At 38.7% G+C, this 19,285-nt stretch overlaps 2 protein-coding genes across 7 annotated transcripts; one reads left to right on the forward strand and one right to left on the reverse strand.

The window, feature by feature from the left end:
* Positions 1–309: 309 nt before the first annotated feature.
* On the forward strand, positions 310–17,999 carry tgif1 (TGFB-induced factor homeobox 1). Of its 6 annotated transcripts, XM_066683788.1 has the most exons (4): positions 327–427; positions 2,202–2,329; positions 13,212–13,441; positions 15,455–17,995. In XM_066683788.1, the coding sequence occupies exons 3-4, from the start codon at positions 13,214–13,216 to the stop codon at positions 15,971–15,973; spliced, it is 747 nt and encodes a 248-aa protein (XP_066539885.1). In that variant the 5' UTR covers positions 327–427; positions 2,202–2,329; positions 13,212–13,213; the 3' UTR covers positions 15,974–17,995. The 6 variants fall into 6 exon arrangements, with proteins under 6 accessions (XP_066539883.1, XP_066539885.1, XP_066539884.1 ...); XM_066683786.1 differs by lacking the exon at positions 2,202–2,329 and having other exon boundaries at positions 310–427; XM_066683787.1 differs by lacking the exon at positions 327–427 and having other exon boundaries at positions 1,075–2,329.
* On the reverse strand, positions 5,319–7,855 carry LOC136708773 (OTU domain-containing protein 1). The gene has a single exon (XM_066683562.1). The coding sequence runs from the start codon at positions 7,487–7,489 to the stop codon at positions 6,245–6,247; it is 1,245 nt and encodes a 414-aa protein (XP_066539659.1). The 5' UTR covers positions 7,490–7,855; the 3' UTR covers positions 5,319–6,244.
* Positions 18,000–19,285: the final 1,286 nt, after the last annotated feature.

Here is a 19,285-nt window from a genome sequence, read left to right on the forward strand (position 1 = left end):
CCATCTATATTGTTTGATATTGCTATCAGATGGTCTGGTCTGTATGATGCAATATTTATATCTAACTTAGCTATTCAGACACCCCCCACCCTTTTTTTTTTTTTTTTTTTTTTTGCTTTTTTTTTTTTATTTATTTATTTTTTGTTTGTTTTTGAAGTAGTTTTTACAAGAACATGAATGCACGAGTAAGTCAAGGAACAGGTTAATACCAATGTTACCTGGACATTCTAGTATTGTTCTGGTTTCAGTCATACATTTAGCTTTAGTTACTGTTAAACTCCTGACCACTAGGTGGTGCAGTCCTTCTGACTGTAATGTAATGCAGCAGTGTTTTAAAGCACATTGTTCTTCAAAAGTGTTTTGACGCTGTATAGTTCAGAATGCATCTGTATCCATCCGGCATGTAATCTTTACGTATGCATCGTCTGTAAGTACATTTTAGAGTGACATGCTTATCTAATATATTTTTTAGTATTTGAGAATGAAAAGATTACATGTTATATGTGTAGGCAGAATGAATTCTTCACTCTGGTGTATACTTATGTGGGATTATTTGTGTTATAGTTTTACTGAATTCCTGGCCCACTCGAGTGTTTGGACAAATTTAACTATTAAGCTGTCGAAATGTTTTTCACATGTGAGTGATGTCTGCAGGCAATCTCTGATATTCTGCATTTCAAAATGCCACACTGTCAAATATTTTTGATTGAAATTGCTAAAGCATTACTTCAGGAAGCTGAAAACGGCATTTACATCCATAGAGAGAGAGAGGAGAATTTGGCTTCACCTGTCCCCAAATTGCACTCAAAAGTGATTGCATTCAAAAGTGACCTTTATTGGAGCTGTGTATTTGTAACCCATTTATATAGATTCATAACTCTTCATATCACAGGTTGATTCAGGAGCAAGGCTGTATTTATTAGCTGGGAAAAAATGGCACCTCCCAGCTCCTATAGTGTCACAGGCTACTCTATTAAAATTGGTATTTATTAATACTTATGTCTTAATAGATTACTATAGTTTACACAGTTTAGTTTTTAAGTATTTTTTTAAACTATTTAATATATTTACTGGGGCGGCACGGTGGCGCAGCAGGTAGTGTCGCAGTCACACAGCTCCAGGGGCGGGTTCAATTGGAGGTTGTGGGTTCAATTCCCGCTCCGGGTGACTGTCTGTGAGGAGTTGGTGTGTTGTCCGCGTGGGTTTCCTCCGGGTGCTCCGGTTTCCTCCCACAGTCCAAAAACACACATTGCAGGTGGATTGGCGACTCGAAAGTGTCCGTAGGTGTGAGTGTGTGAGTGAATGTGTGTGTGTCTGTGTTGCCCTGTGAAGGACTGGCGTCCCCTCCAGGGTGTATTCCCGCCTTGCGCCCGATGATTCCAGGTAGGCTCTGGACCCCCTGCGACCCTAAATTGGATAAGCGGTTACAGATAATGGATGGATGGAATATATTTACTGGATTTTATAGTTATTTTCATATTTTAAATTACTGTGCTATAGGAGCTTGTCTGCTCTCCACCTAACATCTCACCATACAACTGTGACCAGTATGATGACGACTACATATACAAGTTGACCTTAAGAATTCTATTTAAATTAGCCCATGCGTTAAGTATAAAAAATAATAAACATATGATTATATATACACAAATTGTAGTATTTTAATTAACTTAATTTACAACAAAACTGCTACTGCTACATATAGAAATGAGCTTTGCCTGTCCCTTAAGTTGAGTGAGGGCATTTAAAAGTGTCTTTTACTTTGCATATGTTTCCATATGTGTATGGAATGGGTCCCCCAAATGTGTCCTAAAAAAATTGTCCCCAAATGCATGTAAAAGTGCCACATTAACAAATATCATTTCAAAAATAAAGTGATTTTTGTAGTACTAAGAGAATTTTGAAAAATTAATGTTTTCAGCTTTTCTCTAACTCAGAAAGGGGTGTCCCCACAGTAGGGGCTTTCTGTTATACAACCTCAGATGTGACTGTGTGTGTGTGTGTGTGTGTGTGTGTATCAACACCCTATGGCTATGTTTGTGTGTGTTGTATAAGTGTTATTTAGACTTACTGTAGAAAGAAATAGCTGGTACTAGTTGTGTTGCCACATGTACTGGTTTTCCCAGGTTCTCTTTTTACTGTCTGTCCCGGAAAAATGTATCCACTTTTTGTCCCGGTTTTTTGTGAAAACTCAAAAACAGCAGGAACACATGAAACAGGGCAAAAGCGTGACAGAAGACCCTTCCTGGATGCACAACTCACAGAGCGCATAGACTTGGAACTGGCGAAGGAGAGGAGCCCAGAAAAAGACAGATCAAGGGACCAACAGGTAACAGGACTGGAGCTTCGACAGGTTTAGAAAAAGGAGACTGGACAGAAGACACTAGACTGGAGTGGTGACTGGGCAGTGAGACATGACAGGAGCAGAAGTGACTGAATCAGGGGATCGACAGGAGACAAAACATGGGACCAGACAGGAGTCTGAACAAATGAGGGACTAGAAGGAAATTAAAAAGGTGACAGGATTCGGGACAAGTGGGCAGAAACTGGAGACTGAACAGAAGACTAAATACTGGACTAAATCTTTCCTCCGGGTGCTCTGGTTTCCTCCCACAGTCCAAAAACACACGTTGGTAGGTGGATTGGCGACTCGAAAGTGTCCGTAGGTGTGAGTGTGTGAGTGAATGTGTGTGTGTCTGTGTTGCCCTGTGAAGGACTGGCGCCCCCTCCAGGGGGTATTCCCGCCTTGCGCCCGATGATTCCAGGTAGGCTCTGGACCCCCTGTGACCCTAAAATTGGATAAGCGGTTACAGATAATGGATGGATGGATGGATTGACCAGAGGAGGATAGGTGCCCCCTTGTGAGCCTTGGTTCCTCCCAAAGTTTCTTCCTCAGCTCTGAGGGAGTTTTTCCATGCCACCATCACCCTGTCTTGTTCATCGGGGGGATTTTTACATTTTCACATTTCATGTCAACACTTTGTATTTACTGGAATTCTGTGAAGCTTCTTTGTGACAACATCAGTTGTAAAAAGCGCTATGCAAATAAATGTATTTGAAATTTGATGAGGGATCCAAGACTCTTCTGTACTTCAGAGTTTACCAGAGCCTCTGCTTGTTCGCAAAAATGTAATTTCACAGCAATTCGGTTTTACCTAATGGACAAACTTTGCCTTAAGTGTTTTATGCTTTATGATACTTTTAATAGATAACGGATTCAGATAATATTTAATGATATTGTATTGAAATATTAGTGACCCAAGTGTGACTCTAAGGTATTTTCATCTAAAATTAGTTGATTAATTGAGAGTTTTGTTACAAAAATTATAACACATTAGAGCCATAATAAATCATACTTTTACTTTTCATACTTAAGGACATTTGAAGGCAGATACTTTTATACTTTTACTCAAGTGAAAATCTAAACGGGGTGCTTTTACCTTGGGTATCTGTATTTTAACTCAAGTACATGAATTGTGTACTTTATCCCCCACTGGTAACAGCTTATCCATATTAGAGTGGGTGGTCCAGAACCTACAAATCACTAGTCTCAAGGTGGGAACACAGTCTGGAGGGGTGGATCCTATCCAAGATCAATATGATCTCAGAGATTTTGCTCCAGTTTTTCAAAACATTTTCAGATTGGATTAAGCTGGTCCGGACATCTCAGGATAAGGATTTCTAGATCTGGATTTTCTCTGATTTAATACTCCTCAATATTGCCATCTGCTGGCCAAATTATTTTACTTTTTTTTAATGAAAAATAAAATGATTATATCAAGCATTTTAAAAGAGCAAATCGTTCCCTTTATTCTCCATCTCCACACTTTAATTATGTATATTTTAATTGCTTACTGTATCTTCAATTATATTTGAATTGAAATCACAATTTTGTCTGAAAAACACTGAGCTAGATGTAGGTATGAAAGAAATTACTAAAATTGTGCTTTAAAATCACTTTTACACAACACTGGTTTATTTCATATAAGTAATATCTGTGCCAAGTGTGACCTCAACACAAATGCATCCTGCTTGAATCCAGCTTTCAAGGTGGGATCATAATAATCTTATTTGATATCAAAACTATTTCTGTTAGAAGTTTTGAAAAACCCATCTAATCCTGATTAAAGATTGGATTGGATTACAAAATCATGATCCAAATCTTCAATATAAAAAAAACGTGTAATATGTTTTGAAAAACACATTGTTCAAGTTTAATCCAACTAGATTAATTCTTGTCAGATACTGGCCCCTGCTTGAGGGAACCCACACAGACACAGGGAGAACACACCAATCTCCTATTACTATTTATTATTATGATTTTCGTATATTGTAGTCTTTTATCTACCTTTTTTTATTTTATTGTATGTATTTATTTTCTTATTTATATTTTATAAGTAATTGGTATGTTTTATAGTTTATATTAACCACGTATTTTAATCATGTTTTTATAGCTGTTGCTTTGCGAATGTTTTACATTTGCCATTGTTGGTTTTCTTTTAAATAATGTTCTCTTAAGACCATGAACTAGATTTTTGTTTTTACAAAAATTTTTTTTTATACTTACTTATTTTATTTCTTCTACTCCTGATAACACCTTTATCTACCTACAGTCATTAAGTTTCCCCTTTCTACTTTTCTGGGAAAGAATTTACACTAGATTTCTGTGTGGATCTAAAAAGCATTCAGTCGTAATATATGTAGGTCAATAATTTATGTTGGTAAGCTTGTTTTGTATCACAAACACCATTCCAGCTTATCTGAAATTTTTTGGATGGTGCTCCATCACTCCAGTGAACACTCCTGAGAACATAGAACCACAACTAGTATCAGGGTCTTTAAAACCCTGAAGCCCACACGTGATAAGAATATTATTACGATATTCAAGAGGGTTCTATTTCAATTCATGCTGTTCTGTCTGCACTTGAAATAGACAAAGCCATTATTTAAAAGGGGATTCTACAAAAGGAAACCTCTGGCCAAATTGCAGATTTTCTTGATAACATCACTGTATTTACTGTATATTTTATATTGTCATTCTGTATTTTATTTACAATCTCTGCCATGGCTCAGCGTATTATTTGGTTATTTATGTATTGCTTTTAAAAACGAGCAACCTTTAATAGTTATTGAAAAAATATTGTTTAGTTTCAGGCAACGGTTTTCTGTTTCAAATGCACTTTAGCATAAGTGGAAATAAATTGAAAACGTAAACAAGTCAAGCCACTGCCATGTTGACTTTTTTCTAATTCAAACCCAAATACAGGTTATTTTGCTCCTGTAGTAAGTTACCATCTGGTGAGGCATGGTAGTGCCGCAGTCTCGCAGCTCCAGGGACCTGGAGGTTGCGGGTTCAAGTCCTGCACCGTTGGTGACTGTCTGTGAGGAGTTTGGTGTGTTCTCCTCTTGGGGTTTCCTTCCACGGTCCAAAAAACAAAAAAATTGGCAAATCAAAAGTGTCCATATGTGTCAGTGAATGTCTTTGTCGCCCTGTGAAGGACTGGCACCCCCTCCAGAGTTTGTTCCTGCCTTGTGCCCAGTGATTCTGGGTAGGCTTTGGACCCACCGTGACCCTGAACTGGATAGGCGGTTACAGACAATGAATGTATGAATGAAGTTACCATCTACTCCCAATATATCACAATTCTACTTTTAAGACTACAGAAATCTTATTCTCTAATACCAGATTAATATTATGCCAAAAATTATCCACCTATTAGATGCTTGTCACACAAATCTAAATATGAACAACCTCTTTACAATACACTCCTTTATAATAAACAACAATGATACGTATTAATATCAGAAAAAAAGTACTGTTTAAAAGTAAAAATACAGAATTTATTATCAAAGGCAAAATTATCAGGCACTTTTTCCTTATCATGTACAGTAGAAATTGTAGGCTACAGAAAAAACACACCAACCATAAAAATAGGTAATTAAAGAAGACAAATATAAATGTAAATATTCTACATGTGCTACTTGTTTCACAAAGGAAGGCACACAATTTGCGCTGTCTTAAAGTAATAAGAGTTATAAAAATATGCAAGAACTTCATATTTCTTGTGCACTGCACTTAAATACACTGATAGAAAAACACCCAAGTCTAGAATAAATTAAGTTTTTTTTTTTTTTTTTTCAAACACACAATCAGAAGTGCAATCTGTTTACAAAAGTAGTACAGTATAAGAATAAGATAGCAGTAGAATATTCCATTGTAGAGGCTATTCCTGGTCAGTTAGATTTAATGAACACCATTCTGCTCAATATACATTCTGGACAGGGACGCTGCCATCGATTTAGCCAGTTCCTCATCCCGTCTGCGCTGCACTTGTGTATGATGGCACCAGTCATCATACTCCGGGTTGGGTAGGCAGCAGTCCAGTAGCACATCATAATGACCATTGCTCAGCCAACTGAGCCAAATGGCTGGTTTTGTCAAGTCTTCCTCTCCCAGATAGTGCATCATGGTTGACACTGTAGGGCTTTCCAGGCTCCCTCCAGTGGTAAGGTACATGTTGACATTCAGCATTTGGCTCATAGCAAGGAGTTCTGGATAACCAGCCCAGTTGCCATCCTGTGCTGCATTAATTATAAACTCACCCACATCACCTTCAATAATGGGGCTGAATTCATCCAGGTGGTCTGCAATGTGATGCACAGTTTGCTCTCTGAGCTCCTTGTGCATGGATTGGTCCCCATACGCAGCTTTAGACACAGCCCGATAAAGGCAGTTTCCATCTGGGATAATGTGAAAGCGGTACTTTTTCTTGTCCTGCAGATACTTGTTCTGCTTCTCAACCTCTGCCAGATACTGGCTCACCTTCTCATCAAGTCTGCTCCTGCTGTTGGACACTGTGGGATCCTGGAGGATCTGCAATTCAAACACTGGTTCCTCCACACATTCGCGCTCATTTTCTTCATCCATCCGCTGTTGTTCCAGTAGAAACTGCTCCTTGAAATTCTTATCTTTGGAAAAGACTTCTCCATTACATTTCGTCGCCAGTTTGTGTGAAGAACTTTGCTGAGGCACAGTATTATAATTACATACAGGTTCTGCCTTTTCCTGGAGCTCTCTAAAACCGTTCATCATTGACAAACTTGTGTCAGTGTTTTCCTCTGACATATCAAGTCTGCCAAAAATATCACTGACCAGGACTGGTTTTGTGTCTCGCTCACTTGTAGGAGATTCAAGTGGGTCTAGACGCCCTCCTTGCTTCAGTACGTGGACCGGGACGGACTTTTCCACACCATCCGGCCTTGTGATGACTATTTCAGCTCTGGATGTGTAGAAACGTGGCCTCGTGGAGGCAGCAGGCTCATAACAGACGAAAGCGGGCATGTTTTTAGCCGAATCCTCAGAGTTAGCAGTGTTAGCGCAACTCGGATCCTCTGTTGACGGTTTGTTCCCACCGCTGGAGGTTACCGTTATCGAAACTTTTCGCGAGGACGCAGGGTAATGTGTGAGGGCGCTGCTGTACAGCTGCATTTTCCTCGGCCGCCCTTTATACACGCCGTGTTACCAACAGAGATGACAACACTGGCTCAAAATACTTCCCGTCATGAAGGTGGCAAACTCGTCGGGGGCTTCTACGCTCTTCCAGTTGTCACTCAGGAGCCATTTCTGGGCCTTGGCGTCAGAAAACAGTCACCTCCTACATCACCCTTTAAATTGGGAGCATGGCAAAAAGAAACTAGATACTGCGCCTGTTCAACCTCCATCCCCCGCCTGCTCTAAAATTATCCGCTTTGGCTAATGACGACGCCGCAGGAATCTGAAAGATCTGATGTGTCACCGGGCTTCTTCCTCTCTCCAACACATAGAGTATCTCTCTCTCCCAAAGTCTCTCTGTTACTTCCAGCTCGTGTTTACACTGTCGAGCGACGATGGAATGCAGCAAGACACGAATACCCCGCCCCCCGCAACACACACACACACACACACACACACACACAGAAATTGGTCTTACTCTATTTGTAAGGACCTCCATAGATTTCTCTTAATTATTAATACAGCGCCTTACCTTGCCTCAGTTATCCAACAATGATATTTATGTGTGCCCCCCCCATAACGGTGCCCACTTTTTCAGATTGGTTAAATAATTGTGAAGCCATGAACTGGTCCTCGTAGAGTTACAAACAGGTAAAGGAAAGGCAATCTTTATGCCATTTCTGTTTTCAACAAAATAAAATGTCCAGCAAAACTTTCATGGCCACAGACAAATACACGGATACTCTCGTGAAAGGGCATCTGACTTTGACACTGGAAGTGGATGCCAGTACTCCCTCCGTCCCCACTCATAGGAATGTTGTCCTCCTTTACTCATGTATTACATCACTATATACACCACTCCATTTACCTTATATGGAATTTGACTCTTTGGCAAAATTGGGAAAAGTCGATAATTACCAAAACAATCTGGTTCAACCACAAGGACAATAGGAGGTAATTTTCTCATTTTGTCACTTTCTGGAGAGATGATTCTACATTTACTGAGCTTTTATAAGGTCAGAGTCATCATTTGGATCAGAGCTCTAAAAACATGGTCCCAGTTTTAATTTTCAAAGTGAATATAACAGGCCCATATATGTCTCAACTTAATAGGTAACAGAAAAAAATGATTACTACTATTACTGCCATGATTATTATTAGTAGTATTATGTGTAGTAGTATTAGCAGTTGTAGTAGTATTCACTCTAACATTGTTATAAAAAATACACTTTAAAAATATCATTGGACAGATCAGGATGCGCTAACCAGAGGAACTCAGCTCCCTGCTTAGCCGGCACAGCCTCCAAAGTGTCCTCTAAATCTCACCAAAATATCTATTATCCAAAGTGAAAAACACTACTGTTACAAAAGTCATTTCCTCACCTGTGCTATGATACAATGTTTATAGCTTAAAGGAATAAAGGCATGCAAAAATGTATGAAAGAATTGTTAGAGTTTTATTTTTACATTTTAAATATAATGTGCAATGTATAACGTGACATGATTAAATTGCTTTGTAGGCCCTAAATGAACAAATTTCTGCTTCAAGGAGTAGGTCCCTTACATGGGAGTTGCCAGGTTTAAAACTGGTTTAACAAACAATCTTTGATACATCCAGGCCTCAGGGTATTTATTAACCTGTTTATTTATAACACGAAAAATCACCGAAGAAAGCTTGATTACTCCTTTAAGGTCTATGTAAACAATGATTTTTCCCCATTACCCCTTTCTGACCCATATGTTCTAAGATTGCTTAATTACTAAACAGTAGGACAACACGTTACAAAAATAAATTATAATTAACTTTTACAACTATAATTAATTGTAATTTATGTAATCCTAAACCTACCCGTATTATCTACATATTTACTAAGCAATACAGGCGGTGTAGATTGCAACTCTCCCAATTGGCGAACGAAGTACTTCAGATTTCAGCCAGAAGTCGACAGCAGAGTCCCATTACATTATATAAACGCTCCACACTTTTATTCCACAGGCTACCACCAGGTGGCACTGACGCTGTTGTAGGGCAGTAGGACTATGGGTTTGATTCCTCACGTGCTTAGTAAACTTGTTTACAAAGCACTAACTATCTTACTTTAAAAAATATATCAGCAATTGGTGTATGCCCCATACAACATCTTATAAGCAGCAAATTATTTCTTCTTTTTTTTAAACGAAACAATACCACGCTAGGTTCCAGCAGTCAGATCAGTATTATTCTCGGAGGGTTTTAATTACTTTATAGTCCCTTATCCTCTCCTGTGTGTCCTGCTCTTTCAGTCTGCCACTAGCTCTTATCAACAGCCCCAGATTGTGGAATTAGGACGAGACATAAATGACGCACGAAAAGTCAGACATCTGACCTACATTTGACTCGCGCACCTAAACATCGAACCAGGGACCTTAAGGATATAAATATATATTTGTATATTAGCCATGTACAACATATATATATATAATACGAGTATATAATACAGAGTAGATTGAGGCCACCAAATAAGAGAGGAATTTAAAGCTCCTGGGGGATAGGCTACTGCAGTGCAAATGACCCCCCCCCCCCCCACACACACACTCCAATCCCTCCGACCACTAGCACAAAAGCTCATCGGTTTCAAATCCACCTCCAGCAGCTTATAATCAAAACGGCCAATCTCAATACAGTAAGGAAAGTCCTGTCAGGTTTACAAATGAAGCCTTTTTCTCTCCATTTCATCTTGTTCTCCATAAAATCCATCGTCATGATGTCACCAACGGCCAAAACAGTAAATCACAAATATGGATTCAAGTAGCTGGTATGGGATAGCTTAATAATGCCTTGCTTCTTTTCGTTTAAATTGAGACATGCAGACTACAAATGGATGTTTTGATTCCAAACGCCATTTTAGACTTGGAAATTTAGTAAAATGTACATTACCAGTCGCACACTGCATTTAACATTATAATTTAGCCTAGGAAGTAATTTCCCTTTAGATCCATTTGGTGCACAATGCTAACTACTCAAACACGCTGCAGACAACCTTCTTCCACCAATGTTCTTCCTGTCGTTAAAAATAAATAGGCCAAAACACACACCCTGACCGCGAGACAAGAAAATGGGGAATATGCCAACGTTACTCCCAGCACTGACAGCTCCATTTCACATCCTCAAAACGTTTAACATTACATCATGGTGAGGATATAAGGGTTTGTCTGAGGCTCGTTTCTTCGTAAGCGTGTTTTTTCCCCCATTTGGGGTCTTGCTGACTCTTTTTTCGAGCTGATGTCAGATTTTTTCCCTTTCCCCTCAGAGGGGAGGATCTTAGCGCGGTGAGTCACGCAGCTGTCAAAGAGAGCTGTCACCCAGTTTCATGATCAAACACACACACACACACACACACACACAGGCAGAGTGAATGAGAGCGCAAAGCAGCAAACGACTCCCAGGTACAATGTGTTACTTCTGGAGCACATGAAGTAAAGCGCGAGCGACGGAGAAACGACCTCCCTGTTTTCTCTCTGGCGTTTTGGACTTTATCGTTGAGGAAAATCACCAGTTTTTTCAAAGGAATTTCATTCGACACAACGTTTCACCAACGCGTGAAAGGGGATTCGGGATTTTAAATTAGCACGGACATGAAGACTAAGCGAAGTACGTACTCTTAAATTGTCTTAATTTCAGTTGTGCTGACGTGTATAGACATTTGCAGCTTAATAGAATTCAAAAAAGTTGGGTCATTGTGGCAACATAAGGCTGGAAGGAAGAAAGCATAAATATCCTGTGGCTGCTATTGTTTCTACCACAGACAAAACAGGCTTTTTCTTTGACCATGTGCTGGCGGCCTGTCATAGTAATCAGTTTCACTCCTGATTAGGATTTTGCTCGCAGTTTCTAAAGTAAAATCATGCTTTTTGGGCTATTAAAAAAAAGTTGGCGTCGCCTTGGTGACTTATGCGAGTTTGTTTTTAAAGAAACGCCAGTTGCTGCTCTAGTTTTACAAATATTCATCCACATAGGTTGCTTACAGTAGAAATCAAATTTTCGTATGTTATTTTTGTTAGCTCAGGTTTTGAATACGACAACGCTATCCTTCTGTGTGGACAGAAAGCGTCTCCTTGAGTTTAGGCTACTCTGTAACAAAGTTGTTTCGTTCTCTGTAAAATTTAGGGGAAAGTTCAAAAGCTAACCATGTAATTCCACAGCTAATATATTTTGTTGCCAACATTTATGGCGAATTGGTGGTAAAATGCAAGATTTTGAGGAAAATGTGGGCGAAAGTTTGGTTTGAACGGTGACCTCCTTTGTGAAGTTTGGCTCTCCTCACCCCATTCTCCGACCTCGTGTTAGCAAGCCCTCACACAATAGAGCCCTTTTTGAACTCGCCTGGTTATAGTCATTTTTTCTCAAAAAGTGTACTATGTTGAGCAAAGAGCTGTTGTGACGCAATGGAAATGTTAATAAAGTTTTCGCAAGGTACAAAAACTGTCGAGAAAACGCAGTTTAAAGTGCCTGGAGAGACACATTCTTTTGTTAAGCCTTGAGACGGAGATTTTCAACAGGTCCCTCCTCCCCCTCCACCTTCTCGCATAATTAGGCTAGTCTTGTTCTGGACTATTTTCATGTAGTTCTTTTAAACTGCTGTACATTTAAGTATGCAAGTGCATGCCATATATTTGCATTGCATGTTTATTTTACTTATTCTTTATTAATCTGAACACATGGAAACAATTAGGTCAAGTTTTGCAGTCATTCTGTTGATGACATATTTTGTGATTTTAACAAGACTGTAACTTTTAAATATGTTCTGTGTTTAAAAAAATAAGTAGTACATCTGATCTGACTTTGATTACATTCCCCAAGGAAATATGCACTTAAAGCACACCACAACTTTTTGTTTAGACATGTTGGAGCACTGGCACAGACTGACTTTTTATAATTCTTTCCCTCATCACATGGCTGGACATGACAGCACGGATCTGACACATCAGCTGTTTCTACACAAACACACACACTCATACTAAACATGCAAATTTCAATGCCCATGTGTGTGTGATGTTGTTGAGATTTTGGCATTTTGGAGGGAGAGACTTGAGTATGTGAGTGGACAGGGGGATGGGTGAGCTGGAACATGGTGGGGGGTGGGAGGGGGGTTGTCGGCTGGCAGCCCTTTGTCCAGCTTACACTTATTCTCACAAACGCATGGAAAGACACAGCAGAGTTACAGATTTAGAAAAAAAATCCATGGTTACTCATTCCCTTCCACATAAAATCCATTTACTCCTTGATGGAGACTGTCTTCAAGTTACAAATCATGTGTGAACATTCCAGAGCAGCTATACCAAATTAACTTTTACTTAGGTACGTTTGCCACATCATAGAAAATTGAAGAGTTCTGGAAAGTTTTCCAGTGTTCTCTTTTAAGTCAATCTTTAAATCACAAGTACACTCAAAATATTGCCATGGAAGTGTGACTTACAACCTGAAAATATGCCAGATTTAACTTGACTACACTAGCCAACTCATTGCGGTGATACATTAAATGACTCACTTTTGTATATGTTTTATATGTATCCCATTACTCTTAAGAAATGAAATTTATTTTAGTGGTCCAAAAATATAGGCTTTGAGTTTAAATTTTATTTAATGTTTCTACTTTAGTTTGTGTTTGTCTTCATTGGAAATGTGCTGGGTTTTGTGAGTGGACAAATCATTGATGTTTTGTCTGCCTGTGGTATGCAGGTATGCTAGCCATGTCTGGCAGTGAGACAGAAGATGAGGATAGCCTGGACGTGCCTTTGGACCTGTCATCCAGCCGCGGAGCCACAGCCAAGAGGAAGAGAAGAGGCAATCTGCCCAAAGAATCAGTACAGATCCTCAGAGACTGGCTTTATGAGCACCGTTACAATGCGTACCCTTCAGAACAGGAGAAAGCTCTACTGTCCAAACAGACTCACCTCTCCACATTACAGGTACACACTGCGATTAAGCTGTAGCTGAATTCATTTTCAGTTGTGGGTAAATTGTTTTTAGTTCTCAAATCTAACTGACTGAGCCACACATGAAAATCATTGTTGAATTTGTGTAATAATATTTGACTGCCCCCTGTTATTGCATGGGAGGAAGTACAATGTTTAATTAAGTTAATATAAGTCACAAACATATGTACTTATTTAATGAGTCATTACAGTGAGTAATGAGATTATGCATATAAAAATGCATGTCATGTATAGTGACTTTCCCACAGTTAATGGTTTATGCACTGTATAAGAAAGCTTATGGTGTGGTATAAATATGTTAAGATCTCCTATGTTGTTATTAAACTGCATATTTGTTTATATGAAACTATATTAATCTCTTTAGACATTAAATAATAATTAAATTAAGGCAAAGCGTCTAGAAAAAGTGCATAGAAGTTGTACTGTGGGATTTGTTTAGAGACTAGGAGGAATAATTCCCTTGAATCCACTCTCCAAACCTCTTATTCAAACTAATCTACTAGTCTGTTTAACCATAAGAGTGTATGTGTTTCATTTTCTGACAGTGTTGCATGTTATTTAGAACAAGATTAATATATGACAGAGCTATATCTGTCATTTCAGTAACTGACGGAAACAGGGATTTTTTTTTTAAACCAGTAACCTGTCCCATGCATCACAGGCTAACTGTCATAAGAAGCATGTGTTCACTTATTGTGGGGGTGGAGGGACAGAAAGGTTTAGTGTCATAACTACCAGGAAATGAGTGAGAGAGTGACAGCTATTTGAACATGTACTTTACAGACTAGTTTGATTCACCATCCCTCCCCCCATTTGCACTTCCTTTGCTTTCAGTCAATGGAGAGAATTCCTGTGGATAAATCGAGTGGAGAGTTGTTGTGAGTCATTTGAGACATGACGAGAGAGAGAGAGTCAGGAATTCCCCCACACTCAGACAGCTGTCTGCCAAACAATGGAGGGACACAATACACACATTTACATAGTGAAGACTATCATCCTCTGAGTGGCTTCAGACCCAAAATACAAACCTGTTTCCATAGAAGTGCTTCTCAATTGAAGGTGTGAATGGTTGTATTTTAACAAACTGATATAAGGAAATGATGTACTTCAGTGGTTGTTGAAATGGCAAGAGAAAGCCTTTAAAGATACAAAGTGCTCTGATGTATCAAAACATCTACAAGCTCCCAAAATGGGGAAAGTATGAATTAAACATTAACCAATACCAACAGCAATGCAAATGTTGATTTCAGCTGTCTGGTTCTTAATACCACAACGTATGGTTGAGACAGGGTGCTTTTGGGTCAAAATATTGTGCAATGTTAAAACATTTGGCTACAAATTCATTAATATAAATAGCCCACACGCTTAAGCAATTTGGATATTCTGAATGAGGTGATTTGTTTCCTTCCACAAGAGACATAATTCGCATTTAAGTGGATATCTATGATTTGGACACTCAAGTCTTAAAAAGAGAACAGTGTGAATTTCTTGACATTAATAAAACATGAGCCCATGTGCTAACAAAGAGAAGGCAACACACAATGCTGAATTGAACTAAGGAGATTTAGCCAGAAATGTCTCCATGACATCATAGGTTTTGTTCACATGTAGAGACAGTAGTGCTGGATATGGAATGCCAGCTCAGCTGTTTATTTTTTTTTTTTATTATTATTATTATTTTTTTTTTTTTGTAAGATGAAAATAGCTTCAGTCGGTCACAAGCTGAAACTCAAACAGGGAAGTTTAAAAAGAACTATTTGGATACTGTCATGATCTGAAACTTACGAGGCACTTTTTATTTTGATTTCACTTAAAACAAATGAATGATTGATTATGAATGCATTGTGCATCCCAAATGAAAAACGTGTCTGGTGTAAAAGGAAAGTCTACCTTAAACCTTAAGGTAGACTTAGGACATTTTGGATCTTTTTTTTTTTTTTTTTTTTTTTTTTGACACAGTGTAACCTGTTCATTTACTTTGACCAGGTTTGCAACTGGTTCATAAACGCTCGACGGCGGCTTCTCCCAGAGATGCTTCGGAAAGATGGGAAGGACCCCAATCAATTCACCATTTCTCGGCGAGGCAGCAAGGGGGTGGAAGGGCTTATTGAAGGCTCACAATCACCCAAGCATGGCCTGCTGGCTAATGGAGATGGCTATGAAGCTGGCTCACCACACAGTTCAATCTCCATCTCCAGTGGCTACCCCAACAAGACCCTGTCCACCAAATCATCCCTCTCGCCAGGATTACCTCGCCCTTCTGTCATCTGCCACACCACAGTCACCACAGGCAGTCCAAAAGTGGAAGGGGCAACAGACCTGATGGTGGGTGAGCTGTTTGCATGCAGGGGGGGCAGTGTTAGCCCTCAGAGTGGCCTGTTCAACACCCCACCCCCAACTCCTCCTGACCTCACACAGGACTTCAGTGGATTCCAGCTTCTTGTGGATGTAGCTTTGAAGAGAGCGGCTGAAATGGAATTGCAGGCGAAGCAAGTTATTGCCTGAGGACTTGGACTTCCATACAAAGGAGATGAGCCACAAAAGATGGATGGGTGAATTTCAAAACGTTTTGCTCCTTGGCCTCACAACCTTTTAAGAAAAACTGTGGAGAAGTTCAGGCAAGTGACTGAGCAACACAAAATAAGCAAAAAAGCTTGAGACAAAAACACAGAAAAAATAATAAAGTCCTGATCATTTCTATTTTTTGGTTAAAAAAAGAAAACAATGTGGATTTGTTGGTTTCAAGGTGCCTTGGCATTCACTTTGTTTTTTTTTTGTACTTTGTTTATGTGTGTATAAATATGTCTGTCTTTTTGCACACAGGGGACCAAAAATGTATAGACAAAACCTTGTCTTAAGTCTTTTCTAGTTTTGCAAGCAGAGGATGGCAACTTCTCTTCTTCAGTTCCAGTTTTTTTTTCTGTCTAGTTGTACAAAGGGTTTGGTCTAATCATTCTGTTCTGCCTAATTATTAGAGAACAGTTCTGTAGTTGTTTATTCTGCCTCATTCTTTTTTGCACAATATGGCAGGTCATCTCAAGTATCTTAAGTATTTTCTGTTTGTTTCTCCCTCCCTTTCTCAGATTAACTTTAATCACTACTGTACCAGGTCGTACTGTGTTTCGTATTAGTTCCATTTTTTTATATTGTTTGATAATGTAAAGGAAATTTGTGTATTTTTTGGATGCTATGTTTATTATGTTGTTGCTTCTTTCATTTCTCTTGAGGGATTTTCAGATGTAGCAGTTATTACTATAGTCTTGACATTTCCTCAGAAACACTCAGTATAGAAAACGGCCAGTGAATGTGCCCACCACACTCAGACCCACGCACACATACATACAACCTCCTAAAAACACCTGTCTTTTTTCACACTGTAACCAACCCCACTCCCCCCACCCCCCAAACACCATCCACGTTAACCCCCATCACTCTTCATACATACATACATACACACCTCAAATTAAAAATGTGTTTGAACACTACAATGTTAATATGTATGAACTGGAGGGTATCATTTTTTATTTTTATTTTTTGAGAGATGTTTTATTAAGTTAGAGACCACTTCCCATCAAAGAAAGAAAAATAGTTTTATATCAGCAAAAGAGAAAACGAAAGGAAAAAAAAACCTCAGAAAGAATTCCAAAAGGTTTTGGGACCTTAGGTGCATGCGTCTCAGCCAATGTGACATAATGCCCAATGATGTAGTCCTCTTTCATACTGTGCAATGTTTGTGGCAATATAGGGGTCACATAGTGTTGAAATAAAGTTTTGTTTTCTAAAAAAAAAAAAAAAAAAAAAAAAAAAAAAGCATCCACAAAGTCATCATTTCTGGAATCTTTTTTACAAGTCAAAAATAAAATGAGTGCATGAAATGGAAAAACGTACTAGGCACATCACTTATTTCATAACTCCATATCATTTTATTGTTATCAGGACAAACCTTGTATGTACACTTATGAGAGAAAGAACAACATTCTTAAGTTAATGTAAGTGGATTTATTTCCGATTGGAGATATTTCTGTTGGCGAAATTTATACACAATGTAAAGACATGCCAAACCTACAGAATTTACCACCATGTAAACTTCTATTAGTGTCTTGGAGAATCATGTCAAAATGTATGATGCCAGACAGGTGAGAAAAAAAAAGGAGAAGCTATCTTCAGCAGGTGCTTGGGAAGATTTATAACAGTGTCTACCGGTCTGCCTTAACATTTCACACATCAAATATAACCCTATTCATTACGACATGTTTCTGCAGGCTAGCACTAAACCATAACATTCCTCTCATCCTGTGTGTGCGCCTGTGCACAAACATAGCCACCAATTAGCATAATCCTGCATTTAATTAGCAGTAGCTAGCACCAGACGTCAACGGTGGCTGCCAATGGCATCTGTGTGCCTTCACATACACACAATGGCAAAAGATTAGCAGAAACACGTCTACCCTGGATATTTAATTTACTCAGGCAGCTGTTCTTTCCAATAGACCCTTCACAAGAGCTACAATGTGCTGCTTGCAACAGATCCATCAATGAGGTCTTTTGTATACATTATGTTATATACATTAGAGTTTGTGTTCATGATAGGACACCAGACTTTATATATATATATATATATATATATATATATATATATATATATAATGTACCAATTAAAGAACACAAATGTACCAATTAAAGAACACTTTATGATACTTTCAGTTTTAGTGATATAAGAAGAGAATCACCTTTATTGATCCAGTGAAATTGCTTCTCAGTGTTTAACCTGTCCATGGTACAAAACCATAGTAGTGGACTGCCATTCACCTAGGCACCTGCTGAGCAGTTGGTGTGTTAGGTACCTTGCTCAAGGGCTCTTCAGTCATGGATGAAAGATGTGAGCCAGCAGCCATAAAGCACTTCCTTCATCCAAGATAGAAAATGATACAAATGGGTCCTAAGCTCAGAAGGCTGAGGCTTTAACCACTTTAACCACTGGGCCTCTATGTGTTGTCAAAAACTCTGTGACAGTGTTACACCCTATGGGGAGTCAGTTCAGCACTCTAGCTGCAGTACAGCTTTAATATTGATTTGTTGTTGTTTTATTTTTTGTTTGATCTGGAGCCCACTTCTATCTGAGTGCAAAGAAGTGGAGGGCACCAGTCCATTGCAGGGCATCACTCAATTATCCAATCATTCTTACTCACACCTATGGACACTTTTACATAACCAGTCAACCTACCAATGTATTTTTTGGTTGTGGGAGAAAACATGCAGACATGGCAAGAACTTACCACACTCCTCATAGGCACTGAGGTGAGGAGTGTTTGGCAGCTACACTATTTATAATGCCACCAGGCTGTGGAGCGACTGAGCTTGGTGCGATATCTTTGAAACAGTTGAAGTGGGGTTAATGATTGAACTTTCATATATTTCAGAAATTTGTACTGTGGTCATATTTTTTGCTGAGATTTCACTGAGATATTTCAATAGGATTCTTTGAATTTTTACAATTGGAGAAAGAATTAATCAAGGAAGCTTCAGTGGGAATCAAAATGCTATTATGAAAAGTACTACTCCAAAATTCATAAAATTACAGTATAAACAGAAATCTCAAATGGCAACTTCCACTATAAAATAATGTAAAGATTATAATATGTTATATTGATCCATGCTTATGAAGGTTTCACTTAATATAAAGGACATCGCCTATTTGAGTAATGTAGAAACCTTACGGAAAGGTTTTTCTTCAGTGAAGGTGTACACACAAAACAAACATTTCCTAAAGCTGAGAATCAACAAATAAATATTTTAATGACCAAAATTTCAGACGTG

The sequence above is a fragment of the Hoplias malabaricus genome, chromosome 10, assembly GCF_029633855.1.
Source record: "Hoplias malabaricus isolate fHopMal1 chromosome 10, fHopMal1.hap1, whole genome shotgun sequence".
In the NCBI taxonomy this organism is placed as follows: Eukaryota; Metazoa; Chordata; class Actinopteri; order Characiformes; family Erythrinidae; genus Hoplias; species Hoplias malabaricus.